The following is a 14,848-nucleotide window of genomic DNA, read 5'->3' as shown; positions in this document are numbered from 1 at the left end:
CCTATTTTTACTATATCCAAACATATCCTAATTCTTACTTATAGAGTGGTTAGTGTTTATTGTTTGATATTTTGTAAAGTTAAAGCTTGGAATGAGGAAAGACGGAAAGGCTTTACCTCCCTCTTGGCTCTGCTCAACAAGGTTGTCAAGATCGTGGATTGTAAGATTGGATTGTGGATCATAAGATCCTACTTATTTTCAGATTTAAAGCAAAAAGAAAAAAAAGAAAAAGAAAAAAAAGATGGCTAATAGTGACTTTGAATGTTGAATAATCAAATAAATTATGAATTCATTCATAAAAAACAAAGATTTGCATCATATACTAATGAAACAAAATATATTTAAATTTTGATTTAATGTATCTAAAAAGTACAAAAAAATTTTAATTAGTAACCAAGTACCAAAATATTTATCAACAAATATGTAAAATATTTTTCGAGTTCTAAGTTTTAAGTTTAAAATCTAAAATAAGTTAGCAAATGGAGACTAGCTAACTACAATATGAAATCTAAAAGTAAGATGAATTTTAAAATGAAGTGAACATTTAATCATTCTTATTCTAAGGTTCTTATAACCACCATATGGGTCTCTAGTTTTATTTTTTATTTTTATTTTTTTTAATTCTCTAGATATTTAGTTTAATCTACTATCAAAGTCCTATGTTCTCTGATTATTGTTCAAATAAGTGACTTTTAGATATATCTATATTTGAATTAAAATTAGTTTAGGCACCTACACATTTAGTTTCATTTTAATTTAGCCACAAATTTCCCATTGTCATACCCTTTAAAAATTTAAATCAATAAATGAATAATGCTGGAAAAGAGACTTGAGAAAGAACCGTGGAATTGTGGGGGGGAAAAAAACTGGAAAAGAGACTTAAGAAAAATATAAAGAAAAAGAGATTAAAAAAAATATGAAAGATTAGTAAAAAAAAATAGGGAAACAGAAATACACAAACTAATAAATTGATAACTTCCACAATGTCAATGGAAACAAACCTTTCTAAAATTGGAGATGGTATTGAAGTGGGCAAAAAGTTGAGGCAACTGAAAAAGAGATGTGGAAGAGATACTTTTCAATAGAGATAATGTGTGCTAATTTTTATGAAAAATACATGATATATATATATATATATATAGTTTTTTGAGAAATTGTAAGAGATTTATCTAAATAGAGATTGTAGGGGTAAAATTCCCAAAACCAACAGTGGGCCTTGGGCCCCGCACGGAGCCCAACCATGACCCAAAGGGAAAAGGGGGACCAAAAGACTTCTGGCCCAATCCTGTTGAGCCCAGTTTATTTTAAAAGACGTTCGAGGAGAAATGTCTCCTTGGACACGCAAATATGGGACCAATGTGCGCCCCCTCCACAGTGAAGAACCATCCCAGACAAACGTGGGTAGTAGGATAAGCCTCACACAGCAGGAAAGAGGAAAATGTAAGACGTCCAGGGAGAAGCCACAACTGCCGCATTAAATGCAAGGAAGCTACTTTTTCAGCCGCATTAATGTGGAGAAGACAGGCGAATAGTGTTACATTGGCCAGTGCAACTCACAGAAAGATAAGGTAGATATCCGATGAGACAGACACTCAAGTGAAAGTCCAGATGGTTAACAAGTGTAAGGTCCTTATCAATTTAAGGAGGCTATATAAGAGAGGGAAATCCCCATGAAGAGGGGATCGGAAAATTGAGAGAAAAAAGAGAGAAAGAGATTAAAGAATTCTGTAGTCTTTCATCAGAGCAAGAGGTGCACTTATACGTCTCCTCGGACCGGTATCCTGTAAACTTAAATGGAATGTTCTCACGTCTAGACTGTTGCATGGCATACAACTAACTAACACTCACTCTGTCCAGCCCTAGTTCTGTAACCCGCTCTCTACAAATTCATTGTCTAGGGACTTTTGGGCCAAAACCACTTACTTGTTGGGCCACGGCCCCAAAAACCGCCCCTACAATTGGCGCCGTCTGTGGGAAGAACTTGTGTCTCGACAAGTGAAACTGTAAGAAATGGATGGATCAGGTCCGTGCCAAACCGGACGTGCAGATTCCCAACGGCAGGACAATTTTTTGAATCTTGAATGAGAGAGGGACCGAGATAATCAACGAGAGGGCAGTGTGAACACCTCTCACACGAGTAGAAGCCGCTCAAAAGGGAAAGATCATGCATCCCATAAGCAAAACGATTGAAAGGCTCTACAGCAAGAGATTGATGATTTGAAGAAGAAGCTGCGCCGAACGTAGCGAAAACGTCCTTCACCCGGCTCGGACACTAGCAGTGATGAGGATAATGAATACAGGGGAAGATCAAGAACCCCTCCGAGCGAGACTTTTTCCTATGAGGAAGAGCGGCCTCGCAAACGTGGCCACAAAAGCCCATCTTACCAAGGCCTGGCCAACGATGCCATGAGCAAGGCCCTAGATCGCATCTCCCAGTCGCCTTTCACACGTAGAATAGAGAGGGCAGTGCTTCCTCGGCGGTTCCATCAACTAACGTTTGCCATATACAACGGTCGGATTGACCCAGTAGAGCATGTAAGCCAATTCAATCAGAGGATGGCTGTCCACTCCAAGGATGAGGCGTTAATGTGTAAGGTGTTTCCGTCCAGCTTGGGACTTATGGCGATGAGATGGTTTGATGCCCTCCAGCCGAATTCCATAGATTCCTTTAAACAGCTGACACAGGCTTTTGGTTCCCGCTTCATCACCAGTAGTAGAGTGCCTCGGCCACTCGATTCCCTCCTATCCTTGTCCATGCGGGAAGGAGAGACGCTGCAGGCCTACTCAGACAGGTACTGGGAAATGTATAATGAGATAGAAGGAAATTACGATGACGTCGCTATTAGTACGTTCAAAAGGGGCCTGCCGACAGAGCATGGCTTAAGAAAGTCTCTCACTGGGAAGCCAGTCACCAGCGTGCGCCAACTCATGGACAGAATTGACAAGTACAAAAGGGTCGAGGAGGACCAACAGATGGGGAAGGGTAAAGCGAAGGTTGTCCCTCAGGAGAGGAGGGACTTCAGGTCGGACCGCTTTAACAGCAGTAACAGGCCGAGAAGAGACTACGCGGAACAGTCCGGATCTACTGGGGCTCACGCAGTCCATGCTGTGTTCCGAGAACCATTACACAAGATCCTAGAGAATGTGAAGTGCGAACCTTTCTTTCAGTGGCCAAACAGGATGGCAGGCGACCCCTCAAAACGTAATCAGAATCTGTACTGCGCGTACCACCAGGAGCTAGGTCACACCACCGATGATTGCAGGAATTTGAAAAACCATTTGGATTGGCTTGTCCAAGAAGGGAAGTTGAGGCATTTGTTGCATCGCCCTGAAGGATGGCAAGAACAGTCAAATATCGAAACCAGACAAAGCACATTAAGGCCACCCATTGGCACAATAAATGTCATTCTTGCCGCACCTGGAAGGACCGGTTCCAGCCCTTTCAGAGTAATGTCAGTGGGCAGGTTCCCGACTGAGCCGGACGACAGGGAATCCAAGAGAGCTAGAGTGAGTGCCACGCCCTTAATCGGGTTCTCGAAGGAGGACAAGCAAGGAACCCTTCAACCCCACGATGATGCCCTGGTTGTCACGCTCAGAATTGGAGGTTATGACGTGAAAAAGGTGTTAGTTGATCAAGGCCACGCCGTGGAGGTAATGTACCTTGATTTGTTTAAGGGGTTGAACTTGAAGCCAGAAGACTTGTCGCTATACGATTCCCCTCTGGTCAGCTTTGAAGGAAAAACCGTCACCCCGAAAGGCATGATTAGGCTGCCTGTGCAAACAGACTCAGACGTAGTGGAGGTGAACTTCATTGTTGTAGATGCGTACTCCCCCTATACAGCTATCGTGGCCCGACCGTGGCTTTATGCACTAGGGGCTGTGCCATCAACCTTGCACCAAAAAGTGAAGTATCCGTTAGGAGGTCAAGTCAAAGAAATAATAGGGAACCAAGGAATGGCTAGGCAATGCATGGTGTCGGTAATCTCACGACGACCAAATAGTGAACCTTCCACTTCAGCCGAGAACGGCTTATAGCAATCAATGACCCCGGTCCCAACTGCGGGTGGTGGAGGACCAGCCACGGAGGTGAGCTGTGAGGAGTTGGAGAAAGTACTCATCGGATCGGGCCCTGAGAGGTTTTTTCAGATCGGCTCAAAGTTACCACCACAGGAGAAGTCAACACTAATTGATTTTCTTCGACGGAATGTGGACGTATTCGCCTGGGATCCCTATGAGGCCCCCGGGGTTGATTCAGATCTCATATGCTATCACCTTAATGTTAATCTGGCTATAACGCCTAAGAAGCAACCTCCTCGGCGACCGTCAAAAGAACATGCAGAAGCTGTGAGAGAAGAGGTTGCAAAATTGAAGAAAGTAGGGGCTATCAAAGAAGTATTCTACCCTGAATGGTTAGCCAACACAGTCGTGGTAAAAAAGAAAAGCGGGAAATGGTGGGTCTGCGTAGACTTCACGGACCTAAACAAGGCCTGCCTGAAGGATCCTTTCCCCATGCCACGGATAGACCGATTGGTAGATGCGATTGTCGAACACCCCCGAATGAGTTTTTTGGACGCCTTCCAGGGCTATCATCAGATATCCCTGGCTGCCGAAGACCAAGAAAAAACTGCTTTTGTCACCCCAGTTGGAAACTATCATTATAAGGTGATGCCCTTCGGCTTGAAGAATGCTGGGTCGACCTATCAAAGGATGATAACTAGGATGTTCGAACAGCAGATGGGTAAGAGCGTTGAAGTGTATATAGATGACATGGTGGTAAAAAGCAAATTGGTGCCCGACCACATCAGAGACCTCGACGAAGTCTTTCAAATTCTGAGAAAGTACAAGCTACGACTGAAGGCATCCAAATGTTCATTTGGGGTAGGATCAGGAAAATTCTTAGGCTATATGGTGACCCACAAAGAAATAGAAGTCAACCCTGACCAAATAAGAGCCATTCATAGCCTGCAGCCTCCTCGGAATCCCAAAGAAGTCCAGAAGCTCACCGGCATGATAGCTGCTTTAAACCGTTTCATTTCCCGCTCAGCGGACAGATGCAGGCCTTTCTTCCTCTTATTGCACAAGTGGAAGGGCTTCAAGTGGACTGAGGAGTGTGCTTTAGCTTTCCAATAGCTTAAGGAATACCTCGCCCGACCACCGATTATGTCCAGTCTCGATGCCAACGAGGTGTTGTTCACCTACATCGCAGTAGCCTCTCATACGGTGAGCTCAGTGCTAATCTGAGAAGACAACGGCACGCAGTGACCCGTCTATTACATGAGCAAATTGCTGCAGGAGGCAGAGACCTGGTATCTCCCCCTCGAAAAAGCTATCTTGGCTATCGTACAAGCCACGCGGAAGCTCCCCCACTATTTTCAGGCACATACAGTAGTTGTGCTAACTCAACTTCCGTTGAAATTCATCCTTCGCAGCGCCAACTACACAGGTAGAATTGCAAAATGGGGAACGATCTTAGGCGCCTTCGACATTAGATACATGCCTCGCACCGCCGTAAAAGGTCAGGTCCTCGCCGATCTAGTAGCTGAATTTGCGGAGCCCACCCTAGAAGGAATGGAAGTGTCGGGATCACCAAGTGCTGGTGAGAAACTAATCAGCACAGTCTCTCAGCATGATCACAATTGGTGGAAAGCACACATCGATGGTGCAGCGAACCAAAGGGGCTCAGGGGTGGGGCTCGTTCTAGTCTCTCCCGAAGGGATAACCATAGAGAAGTCGTTGAGGCTCGGATTCTCAGCCACGAATAACGAAGCCGAGTATGAGGCGCTATTGGAGGGAATGTCAATGATCCGGAAATTGGGTGGAAAATTCGTAAACATGTTCTCGGACTCGAGACTCATCGTGGGACAAGTAAACGGGGAGTTGGAGGCGAAGGATGAAAGAATGCAAGAGTACCTGGCCCGAGCTAGGCACCTGCAGACCCATTTCTATCACTTTCGTTTAACGCATGTACCCAGGAGTGGGAACACCTATGTTGATTCTCTCGCAACGCTGGCCACCTCCTCTGCTCAGCCCCTTCCGCGGGTTATTTTAGTTGAAGATCTTTATCGCCTAACAACAGAGGAGGCCAACGAAATTCGGGTACACAACGTCAGCGCAGGGCCTAGCTGGATGGACCCTCTTGTGCTGTTCTTAAAGCACGACACCTTACCAGACGAAAAGGTTGAGGCCGACAAAATCAGGAGGAAAGCTTCTCGATTTTGGCTGTTCGAGGACTCCAAACTTTACCGACGCTCGTTCTCGGGGCCATACCTGCTGTGTGTGCACCCAGAGGCTACTGAACTCATCCTGGAGGAGTTACATGAAGGAATTTGCGGAAGTCATACGGGAGGTAAGTCCCTGTCCCACAGGGCCATAACGCTAGGTTACTGGTGGCCGAGCATGCATAAACAGGCTCTGGAGTATGTGAAGAAGTGCGACCAGTGCCAAAGGTTCGCCCCGAACATACACCAGCCAGGTGGAGAACTTAACCCGCTGTCCTGCCCTTGGCCATTCGTATAATGGGGCCTAGACATACTAGGACCATTCCCCAAAGCGGTGGGGAACAAGAAATTTCTTCTCGTCGGCACCGATTACTTCACAAAGTGGGTCGAAGCCGAGGCATTGGCAAACATTAGGGACGTCAATGTCAAGAAGTTTGTTTGGAAGAACATTATCACTAGGTTCGGGACCCCGCACACCCTGATCTCGGACAACGGCCTCCAGTTTGATAGCAAAGCCTTCAAAAAATACTGTAATGAGCTGGGAATTATCAATCGATACTCCACACCGGCCTACCCATAGGGAAATGGACAGGCGGAAGCTATCAATAAAACCATAGTGAATGGGCTGAAAAAGAGGTTGGACGATGCGAAAGGGAGGTGGGTTGAAGAGTTAGCCCACGTCTTGTGGACATACCGTACCACGCCTCGCAGGTCCACGGGTGAAACCCCCTTTTCAATGACCTACGGAACCGAGGCTGTCATCCCACTAGAGATAAACTTCCCAACATAGAGAACTACTGCCTTTAGCCCCATTGCTAATAACAGACTTCTGGAAAGAAGCTTGGACCTCTTCGAAGAAAAAAGGGAAAGTGTAACGGTCCACCTAGCATACTATCAGCAAAAGCTCAAACAGGGTTACGACGCCAAGGTGAAGTCAAGGCCATTGGCGCCCGGGGATCTAGTACTGAGGAAGGTTATGGGCACTGCGAGGAACCCTGCATGGGGAAAACTTGGACCAAACTGGAAAGGCCCATACCGTATCACTTCCGTAGCCGGCATAGGAGCCTACTTTTTGGAAGATTTGGATGAACATGTGGTGCCATGCCCTTGGAATGTAAATAACCTGAAAAGGTATTGTTATTAATGAAAGACACCATTCTTGACGCCGTATTACTGTACAGCTACTTTCACTAAGTGTTAAACAGAACCCAAATCCTGCCTGGCTCCTCGGACCACAGACTTGGGGGAAATTAACCTCGTAGCTACTTTCACTAAGTGTTAAACAGAACCCAAGTCCTGCCTGGCTCCTCGGACCACAGACTTGGGGGAAATTAATCTCGCAGCTACTTTCACTAAGTGTTAAACACAACCCAAGTCCTGCTTGGCTCCTCGGACCACAGACTTGGGGGAAATTAACCTCGCAGCTACTTTCACTAAGTGTTAAACACAACCCAAGTCCTGCCTGGCTCCTCGGACCACAGACTTGGGGGAAATTAACCTCGCAGCTACTTTCATTACATGTTAAACAGAACCCAAGTTCTGCCTGGCTCCTCGGACCACAGACTTGGGGGAAATTAACCTCACAGCCATTTAGTCTAATTATCGACTATCATTTTTCCACATATTCATTCACTTATGCTTGGTTTTCAACAGTTAATGACAGAACAGACATCCATTCATGATGAAAACAGAAGAGAAAGTAAAACAACAAGATTTAAAGGAAAACAACTCTTCTCATTAAAATCCAAAAGCGGTCTTTCTACAAACATTAACAAAATAGAATATGAAGGGCAAAACAAATAAAATCCTACACTACTTTCCTAAGTCTGAACCCTGAGTAGGCTCGGTTGATTGTCTGCTGCTTGGGGTCCCGGAATAGCCTCCTTAGCCTGTGCAACGACCTCCCTGATTGAAAGACTGTCCTCGGGCAACTTGTCCTTCACGGTTGGCTGCGCGTCCTTAGCTTCAGGCATAGGGGGGTCCGAGGCTAAGGCCTTCGTTGGGAGAGGCTCTTCAGGGGCAACCACGTCGACAATCTCGCGAATGTCCTCCGGAAAAAAGATATTCTCAGCTCTCCTGAGATCGGAATCCACTGGGACTGCTACCCGATCCAAGGCTACACCCCAAGACAGGGTGATGTATTCCCTGCATACAGCGGCCACCTCCTCGGTCAGCCTGACCTTAGTGTCCCTGACTCCGCGATCATAAGAGGCTGCCATTGCTTTCTCGACCGCCTCCCTGGCCAGACGGGCCTCCCCCTTGACCTTCACAAGCTCGACCTTGAAATCTGAAATCGCCTGCTTCTCTGTCACGAGATTTTCCTCGGACTGGCGGAGCTGTTGGCGCAGATCCTCAGCCTGCTTAGTGGCGTTTTTAAGGCCGGTTTCTGCGCTCGCACGACCCTTCTTTGCCTCCTTTACCTTATTGCTCAGGCTATCATTTTCCTTCTTGAGGTCGCCAGCAGTCCTCTCGGCAGCACAGCGGGACTGAGCCTCACTGTGAAGGTCCTCACGTGCCTTTTTGGCCCATTCCTCAGCAACAAAGATTTGCTGAGTGACCTGCGCCAGAAAAATAAAGGCCTAATTAAAAGAGAATGATAAATAAATAGATACGTAACAAGAGAACGGGAAGTTTTCACTTACCATAGCCATGTCCCTCTTCAGCGACATGAAGAGGTCTGGTTATCGAGTATCCCGGAGCCCCTTCATATTGCGAGGCAAAAGAAGAGGCTGCTGCAGGGCCTCAGCCAAGAATGACGCCTGCCCTCGCTGGGATTCCCACAGGGTCGCATCCCAGGAAATTGGGCGCCGTCCAGTTCGAGCCATGGTGACCATATTCACTGTTCCCTCCGAATAGCTGCTTTGTCTCGGCTATCAATGGACCTGGTCCTCTTCTTTTTAGGCTCTTTGGTCTCTTTGCCTTTCTTCTGAGGCTTGACTTTTTCTTGGCCAACCTCGCCCTCCACCAATTCCTCCACAGGCCTTTTTCGCCTCAAATTGGGCATAGGCTGCAATGCCGCATCCGATGTGGGAGGAAGAGGAAGAGGAGGAGGAGCCTTGGAGGTCGGCTGTTCCTTCGAGACATCCTTGGAGGACTTCCCTTTGTTCCTATTGGAAAGGAGGCCCCTGAGACCAGACCTTTGTTTCAGATCCATTCCTTCTTCTTCAAGCTCTTGGCTGGTATCAATTTGCGCGATTACTAAACCAAGATCAGGGGCTGCTGAGGCGCGGTCTAAATCTGAATCAGAATCTGAGAGCTCCACTGGCCTGGCCGACACCTCTCCCTCCTCGGCGAAATGGAACTGGTCTATCTGATCTTCCAAAGACGAGTGCGAGGAACCGGCTTCTTCCACTGGGGCAACTACTGCGGGAAAGGCACGCTGAGCAGGCAGCTGGATGGGAGGTAAATCTCTTGAAGCGAGAAAACCTGGTACGGAGACGTCGATTCGTGCTAATCGCGGACTGCCAATCCTGATTGCTTGATCGGCCTCCACTAGAGCACGAGTAAGGGGCTTGTACTCCAAAATCAGAGGTGCAGCCCGCAATTGCCCGTCTGCACTCACGTAAATCTCAAACCTTAGAAGGAAATTGAGGGCTTGGACGTTGACCAAACTTAGCCGAGGAGTTGTATGCGCCTTGTCTGCAAAGCCCAAAGAAAGGGTGATGTTAGTCCGAGGAGGCAAACAAGCGAAGTCAAAATTGAAACGAAGAAAAAGAAAGATCAAAACTAAGATCCCTTCCAAGGGATCTAACTCTATGGTGTCCCACCTGGTTTTCCTGCCCTAACTGGGCAGTGAATACCGTCGTGCCATTGTCCGGAGACGATCAAAAGGTCGTCCTTCAAGCCTTTGTTGGACTTGGGAAGGCAGGATATCAACCTCACCTCATCGGACCTGGACTTCAAGTAATATGAGTCGCCGAGGCTGTGCAATTCATACAGATGAACCACGTCATGCCATGAAAGACCGAGGTTCATCTGATTGTTCAAGACGTCTACGCACCCCAGAATCCGGAACATATTCGCGACGCATTGGTGAGGGGCCAACCTATGTCCACGCAAATAATCTCTAGTTATCCTCCCCATAGGGATGGTCATTCCTCCTTCCACAAAGGCTATCACTGGAATGGCTACCTGCCCCGTTCTTCTCTTGATTAAGACTTCCTCCAGAGAACAATACTCTAGACCTACCTCCGGCGGAATACGGTATTTAGCCCTGAAGCCTTCCATACCGGCCGGGGAATCTACCATTTTCTCAAGCTTACCCATCCCCCTAATCCTAGGTGACGCAAAGACGATTTACTTAAGGAATAACGCCGGAAAAGGCGACGGAAAAGGAATGTGCACTTACGGGTGAGGAACTTGCAGGAAATCTTCAAGGGGACGACTGCGAAGGCTTGAACACTTTGAAAGGGAAAGTACTGGAGTGCTCTGAGTGCTTGAGTGTTTGTCCAAAAATGAGAAGGAAACGCCTTTGAAAATCTTATATATCCGGGAGAAGCTGGACAGACATACTCCCGCCTAGAGAAATGGAAATGATCCCAACCGTTGATCTAGCGTTCAACCGTCGGATTAAAAAGATGTAAAACCACTAAAAGCAATAATTAGCGCCTCATGGGTCATTAAACACCTCCGTCATTAATGAGGCATGTGAAAAGCATACTTCCGCACGGGTGAAGCAGGAATCCACAATAAATAATCCTATGAATGTCAAAATCCCGTCTTTTCCTTCTCGGACAAGAAAGAAGGAGCCAGAATTTTGAGGGGCTATTGTAGGGGTAAAATTCCCAAAGGCAACAGTGGGCCTTGGGCCCCGCACGGAGCCCAACCATGACCCAAAGGGAAAAGGGGGACCAAAAGACTTCTGGCCCAATCCTGTTAAGCCCAGTTTATTTTAAAAGATGTCCGAAGAGGAATGTCTCCTCGGACACGCAAATATAGGACCAATGTGCGCCCCCTCCACAGTGAAGAACCATCCCAGACAAATGTGGGTAGTAGGATAAACCTCACACAGCAGGAAAGATGAAAATGTAAGACGTCTAGGGAGAAGCCACAACTGCCGCATTAAATGCAAGGAAGCTACTTTTTCAGCCGCATTAATGTGGAGAAGACAGGCGAACAGTGTTACATTGACTAGTGCAACTCACAGAAAGATAAGGTGGATGTCCGATGGGACAGGCACTCAAGTGAAGGTCCAGATGGTTAACAAGTGTAAGGTCCTTATCAATTTAAGGAGGCTATATAAGAGAGGGAAATCCCCATGAAGAGGGGATCAGAAAATTGAGAGAAAAGAGAGAGAAAGAGATTAAAGAATTCTGTAGTCTTTAATCAGAGCGAGAGGCACACTTATACGTCTCCTCAGACCAGTATCCTGTAAACTTAAATGGAATGTTCTCACGTCTAGACTGTTGCATGGCATACAACTAACTAACACTCACTCTGTCCAGCCCTAGTTCTGTAACCGGCTCTCTATAAATTCATTGTCTAGGGACTTTTGGGCCAGAACCACTTACTTGTTGGGCCACGGCCCCAAAAACCGCCCCTACAGAGATAATGTGTACTAATTTTTAAGAAAAAAGAAGTGTCAAATGTAGTTATTAATAGATTTAAAATTTGTTCTAACCATTAATATATTATTTTTAAAAATATTTTTATATTAGTTAACTTATGGTGCTAAAAACTTGCGGCCTTTTCTTTTTATTTTTTATTTTTTATTTTGATAGAACCTTACGGTCATTTGTTTTGGAAATTAGAAAAAAAAAAAAAGTAAATTTCAAAAAAAAGGGAAAAAAAAGAGGCTAAAATTTAAGATTTTGAAAATTGGTTGTTTTATGTAGAAGTTAAAGATATATTTTTACTAGTTGTCTTCAAGTTTTGTCTTTTTTTACACCTTAAGTTTAGGAGGTATATTTGAATTACTGAAACGATGACCCCAAACAAGAAAAGCCCCAAAAAGAAGGACAAAATTTAGTTACAAAATTGGTTGTAATCTAAGACTATAATCTTATTCAAAATCTTTTTATTGGAGGTGAATTTTGACAAATCTACCATTGGATTACATCTTCTTTTTATATCCTTCATGCTTGCAAAATTTCAAAAAAAATTAAAGATCAATAACTATGTCATCAATAAATTGTTTAAATTGTAAGTTTTTGTAATTTAAAATCATGTATAAAATATAAGGTTATTAATCATATAGCAAATAATATCTAATTGACATAAAATTTGACATGTGTATTAAAAGCATAAAGAACATGCAATTCAGCGTTAAATTTTCAAAATATGTAGTAATGTTTATTTTATTGAATAAGGTTGTAGTCTTAGACTACAATTAATTTTATAGCTAAACTTTGTCCCTCAAATAATAAAATAGATATAGATATATGGGTTGGGTTAAAGTTATATTTAATGTAATTTTAAACAATATTAAATTACTTGATATTTTTTTAATTTGATGCGAATTTTGACAAATCCACTGTTTGATTACATTATCTACGTATATTCTTCTTACTTGTAAAATTTCAATATGATCAAAGATCAATAACTATGTCATCGATTAATTTTTTTAGTTCAAGTTTTTTTAGTTTAAAATAATGCATAAATGATGAGTTTATAGATCAATGGTAAACAACATCTAATTGACATGAAAATTGACATACATTTTAAGAACACATAAAATATGTAATTTTACGATGTGATTTTCAAAATATGAATTTAATAACAATTTATGGGGTGGTGTAACATTCTTAGAGTTATACTTAGTTTAACTTCAACCAACCCATTATATAATATAATTATAATTATGACAGATAATCAACTTTTATGATATATTAATATGATGGATAGTAGTTAACATATATTTATGATATATTAATTATGATTTTCAAAGTATGAATTTAATAACAAGTTATTGGGTAGTGTAGAATTATTTAGAGTTATATTAGGTGTAACTTGAATCAACCCATTATATAATATATTATAATTATAATTATGATAGATCATCAACTTTTGTGATATATTAATTATGATGTATAGTCAACATTTATGACCTTGCTTCCTAAAAAAATAAAGATGATAAGAATGGAAATAAGAAATGTTATGTCTACAATATTTTTACAATAAATTCTAAGTTGTAGTTTGTTATTGGGCATTACTGGTGGGCAAAAAAGTAACTTTAGTGGTGAATTCAAATTAAAACCAGTAACAACTTACTACCTAAGATTTATTATGAAATTGTTGTAAAGTTTTTCTCATGTTATGTTACAACTTGAGCATATCCCATACTCCAAATTAGGTAATTGACCAGACCATTATTGCCTTTTTCAACACAATTAATTGTCTATGGTCAAAACTTTAATGGTTGAATAAGAGATTTAGGGTTCAATTATTGCTTACACAAAAAACCGATTGGTGCCTTGATCTGATGATAATGAGCACAATCATCAAAAGTGGACGCATAGGATGAAACTCTATAAAAAAAAAATTAAAAAAAAAAAAAATCTATGGATTAAGTCACTTAAACTGTTCAATATAAATAGACATACAACCTTACAAGTATCTACCATTCTAACAATTCAAATAAGCGTATTTTGAGAGAGATAGAGAGAGAGGTGAAACATGAAGAAGTTTGCTGTGTTTGTCATGGTTTCTTTTGTTCTTGTATCAAGTCTACTTACTCTTTCTCAAGGTAAAGCTATTTTGATAACTTTGTGAAATTTTAGCTGTGTTATGTCACCTCAATTTAAGAGAAAGTCACGAAAATTTTGATTGCTCAAATGATATCTACCTCTATTTGCAAAATAATGTGTATTTATCTCTTGTATTTGATTCTATAGGTCAGCAATCTGTTTGCTCTCAACAGATGGTTTTAGAGGGTACATGTGATGATATCAATTGCGGAGCAAGCTTTCCATCGAGTGCACAACCCAGGAACTGCTCTTGCCAACCAGCTTCTGCTGATCTGCAAAGCTTATGTACTTGCGACGTCTTCACTTGCGGAGAAGATAAACCCATTGAACCAACCCCTTTGCCTTTGGGGGGTTAATTAGTCCTGTGAGAGTGAGATATTGTCCACCTAATTGAATGATATCATGTTTAGTTCATATTCAAGAACTTCATAATAATTTGTAGTAACCACTGTAATAGCAATGACAGTGGATCCTTTCTCGAAAAATTTACAGTGGACTCTTTCTTCCTCTAATGCAACACCATTCCTACAGCATATATGTTGCTTTTCATGATAATAGTAATAAGTAATAACGAACCTATAAACAAGAGTTTAAATGACTAATAATTCGTTTGGATTGAGGGAAACTAGAATAGAGTAGATAAAAATTAGTTCAAAATTAATTTATTTTCAGTTAACTCTACTCTACTTTCCTTCACTCTCTCTCTCTCCCCCTCAATTCAAACAGGCCCTACATCTTCTTATTTTACTTGAAATGATAATACATTACAATAGAACTTATTTTTTTTTTATTTAAAGCTATATACAAACCAAGATTTAAATGAGTAAATAAATGAGCAAAATGTCAATGTTTTGTTTCAAATTTTGTAAAGTTTTAAGCCGAGTCGTATTGAGGACATATCCCGACTGTATCGGCATTTTTTTTTCCCAAAAATAAAAAATGGTT

At 42.7% G+C, this 14,848-nt stretch overlaps 1 protein-coding gene across 1 annotated transcript; it reads left to right on the top strand.

Annotated features, from left to right (window-relative positions):
• The first annotated feature begins 3,180 nt into the window (after positions 1-3,180).
• Positions 3,181-4,035, top strand: LOC115964750. The gene has a single exon (XM_031084005.1). The coding sequence runs from the start codon at positions 3,181-3,183 to the stop codon at positions 4,033-4,035; it is 855 nt and encodes a 284-aa protein (XP_030939865.1).
• Positions 4,036-14,848: the final 10,813 nt, after the last annotated feature.

This window comes from Quercus lobata, chromosome 10, assembly GCF_001633185.2.
Source record: "Quercus lobata isolate SW786 chromosome 10, ValleyOak3.0 Primary Assembly, whole genome shotgun sequence".
NCBI lineage: Eukaryota > Viridiplantae > Streptophyta > Magnoliopsida > Fagales > Fagaceae > Quercus > Quercus lobata.
This window is presented reverse-complemented; position numbering and strand designations above follow the sequence as displayed.